The sequence below is a fragment of the Zalophus californianus genome, chromosome 1, assembly GCF_009762305.2.
Source record: "Zalophus californianus isolate mZalCal1 chromosome 1, mZalCal1.pri.v2, whole genome shotgun sequence".
NCBI lineage: Eukaryota > Metazoa > Chordata > Mammalia > Carnivora > Otariidae > Zalophus > Zalophus californianus.
In genome coordinates, this window is record NC_045595.1 from 203478075 (window position 1) to 203491690 (window position 13616).

The following is a 13616-nucleotide window of genomic DNA, read 5'->3' on the forward strand; positions in this document are numbered from 1 at the left end:
AGTCCTACAACCATCTACAAAAAGATGGAAATTCTCTTTTTGACTACAACACTGCATGTTTACCAAATCTCATGAACCTGAATTGAGCTATATCACTTTAATAGCTCAAGCTACTAAAGTTCAATACACGCAAAATAGAAGCCATTATTATGCAGTCACATTATTATAAAATGGGAGTTCCCAGCCCATCCCAGCATAAAAATTCCCAAGCTTCTCAGTATTTCTCAGCTCAGTAAATGTTAACATTATCCAACCAACTGATTAGGCTGGAAACTTGGATGCCGTTCTGCACCTTTCCCTCCAGTTGTTTGACCCCACCTCCATCCACTGTGTCCATTTCTCTCAGTTCCTGTTGCCACCTCCCCTAATCCAAAGCTGCCATCATCTCTTTCTGGACCTCCCAGTTCCTCAAATGATTATGAGCACTAGCTCTGGAGTAGTCTTTCTCAAGCAGGGTTCTAAGAGAGAAATAAAACCTACAGAAAATGATTTGAGTGGCTCCTTAATTTTCCCAAAGATGGTACATAGCCAAGTACCATTCTAGACGCAGGGAAAAGAGAATTCATTATGCTCAGTGGAGGACTTAGGGCATTAGGTATTGATTATTTCACAGACCCCAGCTGAGAAGAGCTGCTCATCAGTCAGAACTGGTCTCAATCAGACTCCCGTTTTTACACTGAACAAAGGAATGACTCTGGGCTGGTTATTCTGTGCCTAACTGTCCCAGGAATAGAGCGAGAACGGTGTCTAGTTATAGGCTACTGTGACAATTCAACAAGATAAACAACAGTGTGGCACGGTGCTTAGCACACAGTACATCCTTAATAAATTTTCATTATTACTATCCTTACCTTCTTTGATCCATTAACCACACAACAGCCAGAGTAATCTTAAAAATGGCAATTTGTGCATGTCCCTTCCATGACCAATATTAATTTTCAATAAAGGTACACAGCAATTCAAAAAAGACAGCCTGAGCATTATTTATAATAGCCAAATTATGGAAGCAGCCCAACTGTCCATCGATTGATGAATAGATAAAGAAGATGTGGTTATGTACACAAACACACCCAGAATATTATTCAGCCATCATTAAGGATGAAATCTTGCCATTTGCAACATGGATGGAGCTAGAGAGTGTAATGGTAAGTGAAATTAAGTCAGTTAGAGAAAGACAAATACCATATGATTTCACCTATATGTGGAATTCAAGAAAACAAATAAGCAAAGAAAAAAAAGACAAACAAGAAACAGACTCAACTATAGAGAACTGATGGTCCCCAGAGGGGAGGCTGGGTGGGAGGAGGGGTGATGAGTGAAACAGGTGATGGGGATTAAGGAATGCATGTATCATGTTGAGCACAGGGTAATGCAAAGAATGGTTGAACCACTATACTGTACACCTGAAACTAATATAATGTGCATCAACTATACTGGAATTAAAAATTCTAAAAATTAAAAAAAAGATAACCTTTTCAATAAACAGTTCTGGAACAAATGAAGTTCAATCCAGGCCCTACACCTTATATAAAAATTAACTCAAAATGGATCATGGACTTATATGTAAAAGCTTAAACTATGAACTACCTAGATGAAAGGATAGGAGAAAAACTTTGTGGTCTTGTGTTACACAAAGATTTCTTAGATATGACACCCAAAGCACAACCCATGACAGGAAAAAGTGATAAGCTAGACATCATCAAAATGAAGAACTTCTGCACTCTGAAAGACTGTTGAGGGAATGAAGACAAGCCACACAGTAGAAAAGTAAAACTCTACAAATCATACACTTGATAAAGAATTTGTATCCAGAATACAGAACTCAAAGCTCAGTAAGACAATTTTTAAAAATGCAAAAGATTTGGGTGCCTGGGTTGGCTCAGTTGATTAAGCGTCTGCCTTCAGGTAAGGTCATGATAATAGGGTCCTAGGATCCAGCTTTGAGTCCCTGCATCGGGCTTCCTGCTCAGCAGGGAGTCTGTTTCTTCCTCTCTCTCTGCCCCTCCTCCTGCTCTCTCTCTCAAATAAATAAAATCTTTAAAAAAATGCAAAAGATTTGAACAGATACTTCACCAGAGAACATATACAAATAGCAAATAAACACAGGAAAACATGCTCAACATCATCAGTCATTAGAGAAATACAAAATAAGACTGTAACAGGACACCTCTACACAGCTAGTAGAATGACTTAAAAAAAAAAACACTCCAAAACTGACAATACCGAGTAGGGTATGTGGTGAAAATGAGGGATAACTGGATAACATTAATATATTGTTGATCTGAAAACCAGCTTTGCGTAGGTATTTATCCAACTGAAATGTAAACTTACATACCCAGAAAAGGCCTGTATGCAAATGCTTACAGCAGCTTTAATTCATAATCACTCCAAACTGGAAAAAATCCAATATTCCTCAATTGGAGAACGGATTAAAAAAAAAAAGCAACTTGTGGTATCATCCACTTTACAAAGGAATACTACGTAGCAATAAAAGAAATTAACTGCCAGTAACACATGACAACACTGATAAATCTCAAATGCAGTATGTTAGGTAAATGAAGCCAGACTGTAAAAAATTCCATTCATAAGGTACCCTTACAAAGAAAACCACAGGACAAGGAGAAGGGGTGGCCATGGTGCAGGGGTGGGCTTGACTACAAAGGGATATGGGGAATTTGGGGAGATGGTAGAAGTGTTATGCATCTTGATATGGGTAGTGAACACATGTCTATGTGTAAATTACAGCTCCTATGTCATCTGGGAAGCTAGCTCATCTCCTCCCTAACTCCAGCCATCTTGGACTTTTCTCAGTTTTTCTAGAATATGCTGCTCATCCTCAGCTCAGTGTCAGCTCCTATTCTTCTGGTCTAATGATCTAAATAGCACTTCCCCGGGGCAGTCGGGGATCTTCCGTGACTCACCAGTCAAGGACTCTGTGCCCTTGTCATATGCGCCCATACTACCTTGAACTTCTCCTTTCAAGATTCATCACACCTGAGATGGTAATACTGGTTTGCTGTCAACTATGCTGGATTATCAACTCCACGAAGGCTCCACTTCTATCATATTCAGTGCTATATTCGCCAATTTAGAAAAGTAACTGGTACTCTACTCACTGAATAAAGAACTGTGGCTTAGCAAGGCATTTTGCTGGCTAGCTTAGACCTTGCTTTGGAACTCAATACATTTTCTCGTGTGGAAACCTCATACCTGAACAAACTTTTGGAATAAAACTAGTTTGTAAAATGGAGTTTATATACAGATTATCAATCTAAGCCTATAGATTGACTTAATCAAATTGCAAAATACCTTCTGAAATATATGAGTCAAACAAAATCTGAAGTCTTTTAGATAGCCTAGAGACACATACCTTAACTGAAGACCAAAACTGTCGTTGAAAAAACAAATAAGGCCCAGAATTTTTATTTTCCAAGACACTAAGAAAAAAAGAGAAAAATGAGCAAATATTTTATATGTTAACTGCCATTTGATTCCTGGAAAAGAGTTCTACAAGTAAAATAGCTGAACAAAAGAATTAAGTAATTTTTCAAATTTTCAAATAATTATATTCCAGAAGATAGGTTTTAAAAGAAAATGGAAATTTACTGTGAGATACAAAGGGAGAACAAAAAGCATTATTTGCTTTATTCTGCTTAAGGGAATAATTTCCCCACTGAGCTAGTCTCTTTGGGTTACAGGTTTAAAAAGGTAAAGTTTGTATTTCAGGCTACCTTTAGTTTTTCTAGAACTTCAAGCCTTCTCTGGAAGATGATGGAGAATACTAACATCTTTAACATTCTGAAGAGCTACTTACTTTTTGGGATATAAGGGCATGAAAACATCATCATCTAAAGTTCTCCTCATTCTTAATAAGAGTGCTTTTAGGTACACCTAAAGAATTAAAAACAGAGCACACATTTTAATAAGGGTTATGATAAAAGTTAAATTTTAAGAAAAACAAGCCGTATTCTAAATCACTGAGTATTCAATTTCAAGTCAACAGTCTTCTATTTTTTTTTTACCTTCCTCACTGAAGGCATTAAGGTCTTTAATACTCACTACTCTTAGTTCAGCCCTCAACTACCAGGCAATGAAGCCACTTAGAAATCTGTAAACCTTCAGGCTACTATATACCACTAAGATTTAAAGTCAGACACATAATCTGGTTCTTCTCAAAATGAGGTCAGTGAAAATGACTGTGGAGAGCACCTTTGCTGAGGCACCTGAGTGGCTCAGTCGGTGAAGCTTATGCCTTCTGCTCAGGTCATGATCTCAGGGTCCTGGGATCGAGTCCAGCATCGGGCTTCCTGCTCAGCGGGGAGCCTGCTTCTCCATCTCTCTCTACATCCCCCACTTAGGCCCTCTCTTTCTCTCAAATAAATAAAATCATAAAAAAAAAAAGAGCACCTTTTCTGTGTCTAAATTGCTTAACTAAGAAGGCCCAGAGGGATGGCAACAATCTGAAGTTTGAAAACCAGTTGTTTTACATGCTGTTCAAATGTTTTAGCATTTAAGTCATCAACGGTTACCCATTCTAGTAGTTTTACATTTTTCTTTTTCCAAAAAAACAAAAAAACAGTTCTTAAAGGGATGTTTAATTAGTGGGAAGTGGGGAGGTGAGGATGAGAGGCTACCTGGAGTAATGACATCACCTTGCCAGAGAGAGTTGAAAATTAAAAATGATTATCTCAAATCTTGTATATTTCAGGCTATAAAGGACCAGATGGCCTGAGGGAATGGGATTTTCTGGCGAGCCTTAGGACATAACCACTCATCGAGAGAGGGAACACAAGCAGGGGGAGTGGGAGAGGGAGAAGCAGGCTTCCCGCTGAGCAGGGAGCCCGATGCGGGGCTCGATCCCAGGACCCTGGGATCATGACCTGAGCCGAAGGCAGACGCTTAACGACTGAGCCACCCAGGCGCCCCGCTTGTGTTCCCTCTCTCGCTTTGTCTCTGTCAAATAAATAAAATCTTTAAAAAAAAAAAAAAAGAACATAACCACTCATTCCCTCAACTCTTGCTTATTTTTTATTTATTTGAGAGAGAGAGAGAAAGCGCACGCGTGCATGAGCCGTGGGGGAGGGGCGGGGGAGAGGGAGAAGCAGACTCCCCACCAAGCAGGGAGATGGACGCAGGGCTTAATCCCAGGACCCTGAGATCATGACCTGAGCTGAAGGTAGCCACTTAACCGACTGAACCACCCAGGTGCCCCAGCTCTTGCTCATTTTTGAAAGGTGAGGGGAGGAAAAAAACCGTTCACAGATAATAAATAAATTACCTGTGTATTTTTGTTTTCTGCATTCACTACTGAAGGATATCCATTTATCAATTTTAGTGTAATTCCAACCATTCTTGAAGTCTGTGTTGTAGAGAAAGGGTCCCACATATTTTCAGCTATTACTATAAGAGAAAAGTAGAATGTGTTGAGATACAGAAGTAAATTGCAGCTGACTTAAATCTGCTGTCAAGCAGTCCTCAACTTATAAATGCCAATCCTGACTTACTTTTTCTCTCTCTAGAGTATAAGCTCCACTCTTCTTTGTCCTCTTAACTGTGGGAACATTGAGGATTAGGCAAATGTGGGGAGGGCATAGATTCATTCTATTTTCTGCTGCTGGGTGATAATAAAGATTGGCAGGGAAGGGAGGACTTCTGTATCCTAGGAGATGTCCCAGCATCAAGAATTCCTAACTAAACTTGAAACTTATTTTTAATATTTTAAATAGGTTCCCATACCAATGATTCCTAATCTTTTTTGAGAAATTAACAGAAGTAATGAAATTGCTCCCCAGGAAAATGCATATCCCCCTGCCAAAACTATGTGTTCAGTTTTGCTTCGGGTCGTGTTTAAGAGTCTCTAAAATTCGCCTATGGATCAATTACTACCCCCAACTCCAGGCCCACCCCAAGGTGGTCTTCAAGTCCTAGGTTAAGAGATGTCTACCCTTTAGCCATCTCTGGACCCGGTGGTTACTTTATCATTTGTAATATAACTTCTATGAGGAAATATGCTCTGGTTAAAAACTCATAAAAATAGATTTGGAAAACCCACGTGTTTAAATGTTCAAATTCAGAAATGTCTACCTGTTAGTTTAGGAAGAATCACCTTTTCCACAATGGTAGGCAATAGTGCAACATCGACATCATCTTTCTCTTGCTCTCGCTCTTCACAACCATAAAACAGCAAAGATTCAAACCACAGCATATTCTCAAAGTCACGACATTTTGCCTAGAAAAAAGAATATTACAAGTGAAACATTTCAAATGCTTGCTATTTCTGCCTCTAGCCATGGTAAGAGGAACAGGAACAGGAACAGGATTTAACCTTCAGCCGTAAACAACTAGAGACTAGACAAAATATACGAAACATCCATTTTCAGACACTGGACACAGGCAGTAGAGGACTATGGCCCCCGAAAGGGAGAGACTCAAAGGAGGCGAGCCCCTGGTGGGAGACCACAGGCAGAGCAGTCTCGCTCAGGTGTGGAGACAAGCACTGGAGCTCAGGGAGGCTGAGACAGCTAGAAGCCTTGGGGCAGAGGAGGGAGCGACCCAGAAAAAGAACTCCAAAATGCACAGAAGTCCCGCTGAGCTCTGCTGTGTACTAAGACACACATGCACAGGGTGAAACGCCACAAGGTCTGGCAAAGACCAACTGAGAGCTGGGGGCCAAATGGTTCAGTTTTGTTCAGTCGTTTCAAGGGCTCCGACCTCAGCCCTCTCCTTATGGTTTACACATCCAACCCAGCCCATCTCACTCGTGCCCATGGCTCTGTCCACATCCTCATTACCCCCCAAATCCTCTCTTAAACGTGACCACTGAACGTATATAGGACCCTTATATACCAGGCCATCAGGTCCTTGATTGCACCTCTTAAATTTATCAATTTGTCTTATTCTCCCAACTTCCATTACCCCCGACTCAATTCAGGTCCTCATTTCACATCCACCTCACTGAGCTTTCCCAGGAGGTTCTAAGTTTTTCTAGGATCAAAGGACCAAGGTCTGATTATTCATTCATGTTCATATCCCAGTGTCACTACATGTAATTTTAGTTGACTGAGAAAAGCACTGCCTGTAACTTGAAAGTAACCAACGGCTCTCTTTAGAAGGAAGGGAGGGTAAAGGATCATGACATCATACAATTGGTATTGGAGCCCGGTGCCTTACCTCCCCTCTAGCTCTGAGATTAAAATTACCCAGGTACCATGTTATATTGCTTTGTACTAGTGACACAAGCCACTCACCTCAAGAGGAGTCCAAGTGAGAAGCTGCAGCCGTATAAGGGGGTTGAACAGCTTTGGCAAACAAAGGCCGATGTAAGCATCCTTGTAGGACAGATAGTATTTTGAACGCCATGCCTCAAACTGGGATTTAATACAGTCGATTGAATAGAAACTTTCAAGGACATCTTCAAAAACCTTGCTGGACTCCTTTGAAATGCGATCTAAAGACAACAATAAAAACAACAAAAATCCCACAGAGAACCATAATTTAGTCTGTAGTAGAAAAAAACACAATTCAGTATTTTCGGTGTAGCTTCAGTATCAGTCAGATAGGCTCATTATGGAGAAATCACTATTAATTACTACTTAACAGAAAGCATAAACAGAGTAAGTTTAGGTTTCAAATGTCTATTATGCAAACCAGAGTGCAGGCAGTGTTCGTTTGCACAGCTGCAATATGTACCATTTCTGGTACCGAGAGTTTAGTTAAATCCCACCTGTCCCCCAACAAGTCAGTTCAAATTTCAGTTACTATGGTATATTAATCATGAGTAATTGCATGAAGCAATTGCTCTTCAGTCCACAAATCACTATAAATATCAGATGTGCATCATGATCAGTGAACAATCGTATCACTTTTTTCAAAGTCTATCGATGACAGCAAGAACGGACATAGACAAGTATCGGCAATGGAGGCTAGGATCTTTAAGTGGAAGGTTCTCTGATGTTGCTGACGACTTGGGAATCTTTATAATGGAGAAACCTAGTTGTGACAACTTACTTGTCAAGATCAATCTTAACATCACTAATAGTGGGACAATCTAACATTCGCCGTCTGACATTAATGCAATAAGCAGCAGCATCTTATATGAAGTATTCTTGCCAAAACAAAAGCTTAACCTCAATCCGATCAAGTCTTCAGACCTAAATGCCAGCTTACACAGAAATAACAGTGAATGGAAAAACAAATTAATACTATGAGGAAACAGACAAATTTAGAATGTCGGAAGTTCTGCAAGGTAAGTGGCCTGGTCTCTTCAAAAACTTAATGTCTTAAACAAACAATGGGGGTGTGTATATGTGTAAGGTACTCATGGACATTCATTAATTCTAGGGGGAAAAAACGTAACAACCAAAAGTGGGGCAGGAAATCTCGTGTGGATCCTAGTTTGGAAAATACAGAATGACCCACAAAAACAGTCCCAAGAGTTTTATTCTGGGGGAAGTGCTACTAAACAGACACAATATTAAGAACTTTTCGTTAAACATGCTCAAGTGTTTAAAGTATCATGGTGCCTATAGGTTATTTCCAAATGGTTCAACAATACACATACACACTCACACATCCCTCAACAAATTAAGGCAAACTTGGTTAAATGATGGTAAAAACTGTTGAATCTGAGTGACAAGTACATGGGTGATCACTGTGCTATTCTTTCTAATTTCTGTTTAAAAATATTCACTATGAAAAGGTGGGAGAAAAACACACTTCTCCAACTAAGTTCCAATTGGCTTGCAGCCGATATAATTCCAAATAACCACAACCAATGGTGGCAAATAAAGATTTCTGAAAACCTTTCTAGAAATGCCTGGCACATAATAGTATTAACTCCTATTAATCCTCTTGGTTGAAATTATTTCAGGACTCCCCAAATCAGGAGTTTACGTAAGGGCTGAGTGTCCCATGGCCGAGCTCTACCTTCCTAGGACAGGATGCATTAGGTCTATCCTTGGGATTTGGCACATTTTTTTTTTTTTTTTGGTCACTTAAAATTCTATGATTCTGAAGAGTAATATCATTTATTACGCAAGTACTAAATAAAGCCCGTGATGAGGTGTCACCACTATTTTGAGAAATCATTATATTCAGTTAATAAAAATGGGTACAAGTTTTTACAATTAAGAAAAAAGTGGCTGATTCTAATTCAGAGGCCACAAAACTTCACACCATCTCATGGTAAAAACCACACCCAAGTAGAAACTAAAGTGGCAATGCATCTCATTTCCAAATAAATGTCTAACCTTTTTCCAGATTGAAATTTGTAATATCCGTAGAAGTTTCTTCATCGTCACTGGAAAGGCCTTCAAGGTGATCTGCCATCTTACCGGTTTGCTCTCTGGCTTGTCTCCGACGAGTCCTAAACAACAAACATCATGTTCCCAAACCAGATAAAAGAGATTCCTCCCTTTGCAAACAAAGCAACAGCAAGCATTTTTAGAATTACCTCCTGGCCTCCCGTTCTGCAATCCTACGTTTTGCATGCTCTTGATACAGTGCCCGATCTCGCCCAAAGGAATCGAGATTTGGTGCCATCAGAGCTTTATCTGTAAAACAACGATGGTTAAAATTAAAAGCCTTCCTTCAACAATCTTGAGGAAAGAGTTTGCACAGAATAAGCCATAATGACAGACTGTTTGCTAATCTCAATGACAGGATTCTGCGGTAACTGGTAAACCAGATAGTTTTCTAGTTTAGAGCGAATCTCAGTATTATGCTGTGTTCCCAGGAAAAGGAGTAGAAAAATAAATGGAGAGTTCAATAACCCTACACAAAAACAACTGGGCTTAATCACTATTTTTATATCTACTTGTAACAGAACTAACTAGTTGATGCTATCATGATGACCAAATAAATTAAAAATCAAAATTACCTGTGCAAAGGGAAAAATAATAGATTACTTTTTAAGGAAGAAGTTAAGCATCACATGTTGAATGATACGACAGAAAAGAAACATGGATAGAAAGGATGAGAAAACAGCTTTGTTTCAGGAATTTAATAATATATCCTATTTATTCTAATTTTGCTGTGTAGAAATTTATTCTCATTACTATTTCTAGAATAAGGGCAGAATCAACATATAGACTGAAAACCAGATCTAAGAGGACCAACCTACGCTTTCTCAAACAAACTCTTTCAAAGCACAATTCCCTTACTTCTCTTTTTGATTCCTATTTTCCGTCTCTTTTTTTAACTTTCTAGGGCAATTTTCTAGCCTTAGCTTCCAACCTTCCTATTTAAATTTATATTTCAGTTACCATATTTTTCATTTCTAAGAGATGGCTCTTACTCTGAGAATACTCCCTTTCTATAGCATCCTCTACTTCTGTCACATGTACGGCACCTCCTACTACCTCCCGAAGGATATCAAGTCTATTTTATATTTTCTTCTGCTGCCTGCACTGTCTTTGTTTCCTCAGTCCCTTTGGTTCTACTGTGTGTGCTGCTCTATGATCAGTAACCACCTCATATAAAAGAACGAGATTGCTAGTTCTACGGACAAAGGTGGGGGGTATCTAACAGAGGCCTCTCCATCCAATCCCTGGGACAAAGCCTTCTGTTGGGGGCGTCTCAGGGTCTTTTCTCTGGACCCATTCTCTCTCTCCAGAGAAAAGTCCTCTAATCTCTTGTCTGGGGTAGGAGGAAGAGCAAGGGTAACATATGTATGCAATACTTCCCTCGTTTCTACATTTAGAACACAGAAGATATTCTGTAAGACAGGGATTGTAACAGAAGCAAACCACCCAAGGGACAGGATGCAGGGAAAATCATACATAAAATGAAAGACATCGATTCAAGGCTTTTGCATATTTCTTCCCCGGATATCAGAGATGTGCTGCCAATAGCAGCAACAGAAAAAAACAAACCCCAAAATCAGCCTTCTACTTCAGTGTATCCTAACTATCATAGACCCAACTATTTTTAAAAGCGGACTTCCTGAATTGTTCATTCATACTTCAAAATCGCTCTGACATCAGGAAGGATGTTCCAGAGTTCAGCAATTATAAAGAAAGATGAGTATGGTAAACAAGAAAAATGCCCCTATTGTACCTCAACTGTGAGTTCACACACCACAGGTGAATTAGCTAAAGTCCCAAACTATAGAAATGATTCCTGTCTCTTTAAGAGGTATCCGTCATTAAAGAAATATTTTAAAGATTATTCATTGCTATAATAAATACTTAAAATGTCGCTATGTTTATTAGATTCTATAGTATAATAAGGGAAATATGAGAGAGTAGATGACTTGAGGGATAGCCTCCTTCACTTCTCTAAAACTACATGCAGTAATTGTGGTAAGTGTTCACAAATCTCAACAGATGAATCTCAGGGTTTTTTGTTTCTTTAAAAAAAGATCAGAAATGACGTGATACTTTAGTGTCCCATATAATTTTCCTCAAACCTATGACAATGAATACTCCCCTCCAAGGCAGTATTTTTCACTTTCTCATTACTTTTCAATTTTTTCCCAACTCTCCATCTAATTAACATACACCATTCAACCTTTATGTCTAATATCATGTAAGTAATTAGCTTCAAATTATAAAGAACAGATAATAGACAGGAAAAGGTATCTGACGAGATGCACAGCTCATACAAACCATTTAACTTAAAAAGGAATTACTTCCCTTCATAGGTTACCTGTAATCTGCCCCAGAAATCTGGTTCTGCCTGGATCAAAAGTGATCTGGAAGGCCCGCATTAGTCATCTAGGTGCCCAATATGGCAATAAACCAACTTAAGTTTGTGTGGCAAAAAGAGGAGGTCAAAGCCATTCATATGGCTCACATGTGAGTCTCACTCAAGCTCTGAGGGCCATATTACCACCTCTTTACAATGGTCCAAAACCCATCCCGCACACAGGATGCCTTCTCAAGGATCCAACATCTAATTTAGGGGACACCCTGTAGGACAAAGCACTGTTTTCAGAAAGAATAACATGAGGGGCCCTTGCACTTGGATCACCTGAGGTGTTTAACAAGAAGATACTGGTCACTATCCAAGACCTAGCAAAAATCTCTGGGGATAGGACCAGGAAACCTGCATTTTAAATTAGTATTACAGGTAATTGTCATGCACACTTCATTTAGAACTGCTGACACAGGGAACAAAGAGATGACAAAAGAAGCCACGAGAAATCCATGCTGGGAAAATTCCTAGCAGAGCACCCAAGAATATGGAGCATAATGGAAAAACGGAATTAAAAGGTTTAAAACTTCTGGTTAAAGAATCTCAGCTAAACTATTTAATAAGAGGTTTCCAATTAATTTCGGTTTTCCATAACACATCTCATAATGAAAGGAATATAAACTGAATTTCTGAACTTTTACATTAAAATTTCAAGAATTAGAGGAAACTGACTTATTAAAAAAATCCAGTATAAAAGGCAAACTAGAGAATAAAAAAATTTTGCTTTTCTCCGAGACATGAAGCTCAAAAATCCCCTAATCTTGGAGCTGTATCCTTTGTTATGTCATTAAAACCCCCTTTCAGTACTTTCCTAGTCCCCAAACTCAGAATCTTTCACTGTGATCAACAACAGCTTTTGTACTGGTGTTATGAACAGGATAAAAATGGGGGGAGGGGAAGAGATCAATTGGGGCCAAATGATAGTGGTTTTAAGATAAAACACTGAAAATATCTTCTCTATAATCTAAAGAGTAAAAAAATATGTCCAAAGAAGAATAAGATTGACAGAATATCAGTGCACGTTTTTGAGCTCCTTTGCGAAGCTATATTTTCTTAAACAAAATCCAAAGGACATGCTGTTTTAAGTTTTAGAACTACCTGACACAAGAGCAAGGAAATGTTTCTTTAAAAAAAAAAAAAGCTAAGCTCTCTAATTTTCAATTAGGCTGCACTAAGTAAACAAGGTTGTTTAATGAATAATAAAAACCTTCAAGATGGACTGACTTGAATGGCTTGAAAACTCCGAAGATTCATCTTTAATATCATCTTGTCGTCTTTGGACAAGGCGGGAAGCTCGCTGTTTGTACAGCTGATGTATTGCTGATTCAAGTTCATTAATCAGTGGCACCTGTAAAAATACAACACACTCCGTAACACCAAACTCCTCAGTTGCTTACTTCGTTGAGGGTTCCATACTATTTCCGGATTTCTGAAAAAGTACCCTCTATGGACAGAATAATCATAAACTCCCAAAGGGACACAAATTGCAATTCAGTTTTACGATGTTAAGGAAACAGCTCTTCTTTTAATCCATATATAGAGCTATAATGTCCAGTGCCTAGTTATTGGAGTAAAAGTTTGGTTAGGAAACTTAACACTTCAATATTAGTAAAGAGAGCAAGTAAAGAAATGTCAAAAACTGTAGTGCTTTTCTTTCAGAATAAAGTATTTGCAAGTTTTTTAAAGTCCATTTTTAGTTTTCCAGCAGCATGATCTCCCTCAGAATTTTTGTAGCTTAAAATAAACCATTACTGCTGTGCAGTACCAAAAAAAGGCAAGGGCTCCACGAGCAGGTAAGAACGGGAGTCTGCTAGCTGCCCAATTCTGGACACTTAAACTGCTTTGCCACTTGTATGTACCAAGTATCTTACGGTAATGTAGTAATGTCACACTACATTGCAACTTTATTACACATTCTTAAA

At 38.8% G+C, this 13616-nt stretch overlaps 1 protein-coding gene across 1 annotated transcript in view; it reads right to left on the reverse strand.

Annotated features, from left to right (window-relative positions):
- Positions 1-13616, reverse strand: part of PAXBP1 (PAX3 and PAX7 binding protein 1) — a 33166-nt gene that overhangs the window by 5797 nt on the left and 13753 nt on the right. The window contains exons 8-15 of the mRNA XM_027584276.2: positions 12919-13042; positions 9452-9551; positions 9249-9364; positions 7248-7447; positions 6085-6229; positions 5279-5400; positions 3815-3891; positions 3371-3437 (exon numbers count right to left, since the gene is read on the reverse strand). Coding sequence (XP_027440077.1) covers positions 3371-3437; positions 3815-3891; positions 5279-5400; positions 6085-6229; positions 7248-7447; positions 9249-9364; positions 9452-9551; positions 12919-13042 — 951 coding nt within the window. The remainder of the gene's footprint in view (positions 1-3370; positions 3438-3814; positions 3892-5278; positions 5401-6084; positions 6230-7247; positions 7448-9248; positions 9365-9451; positions 9552-12918; positions 13043-13616) is intronic.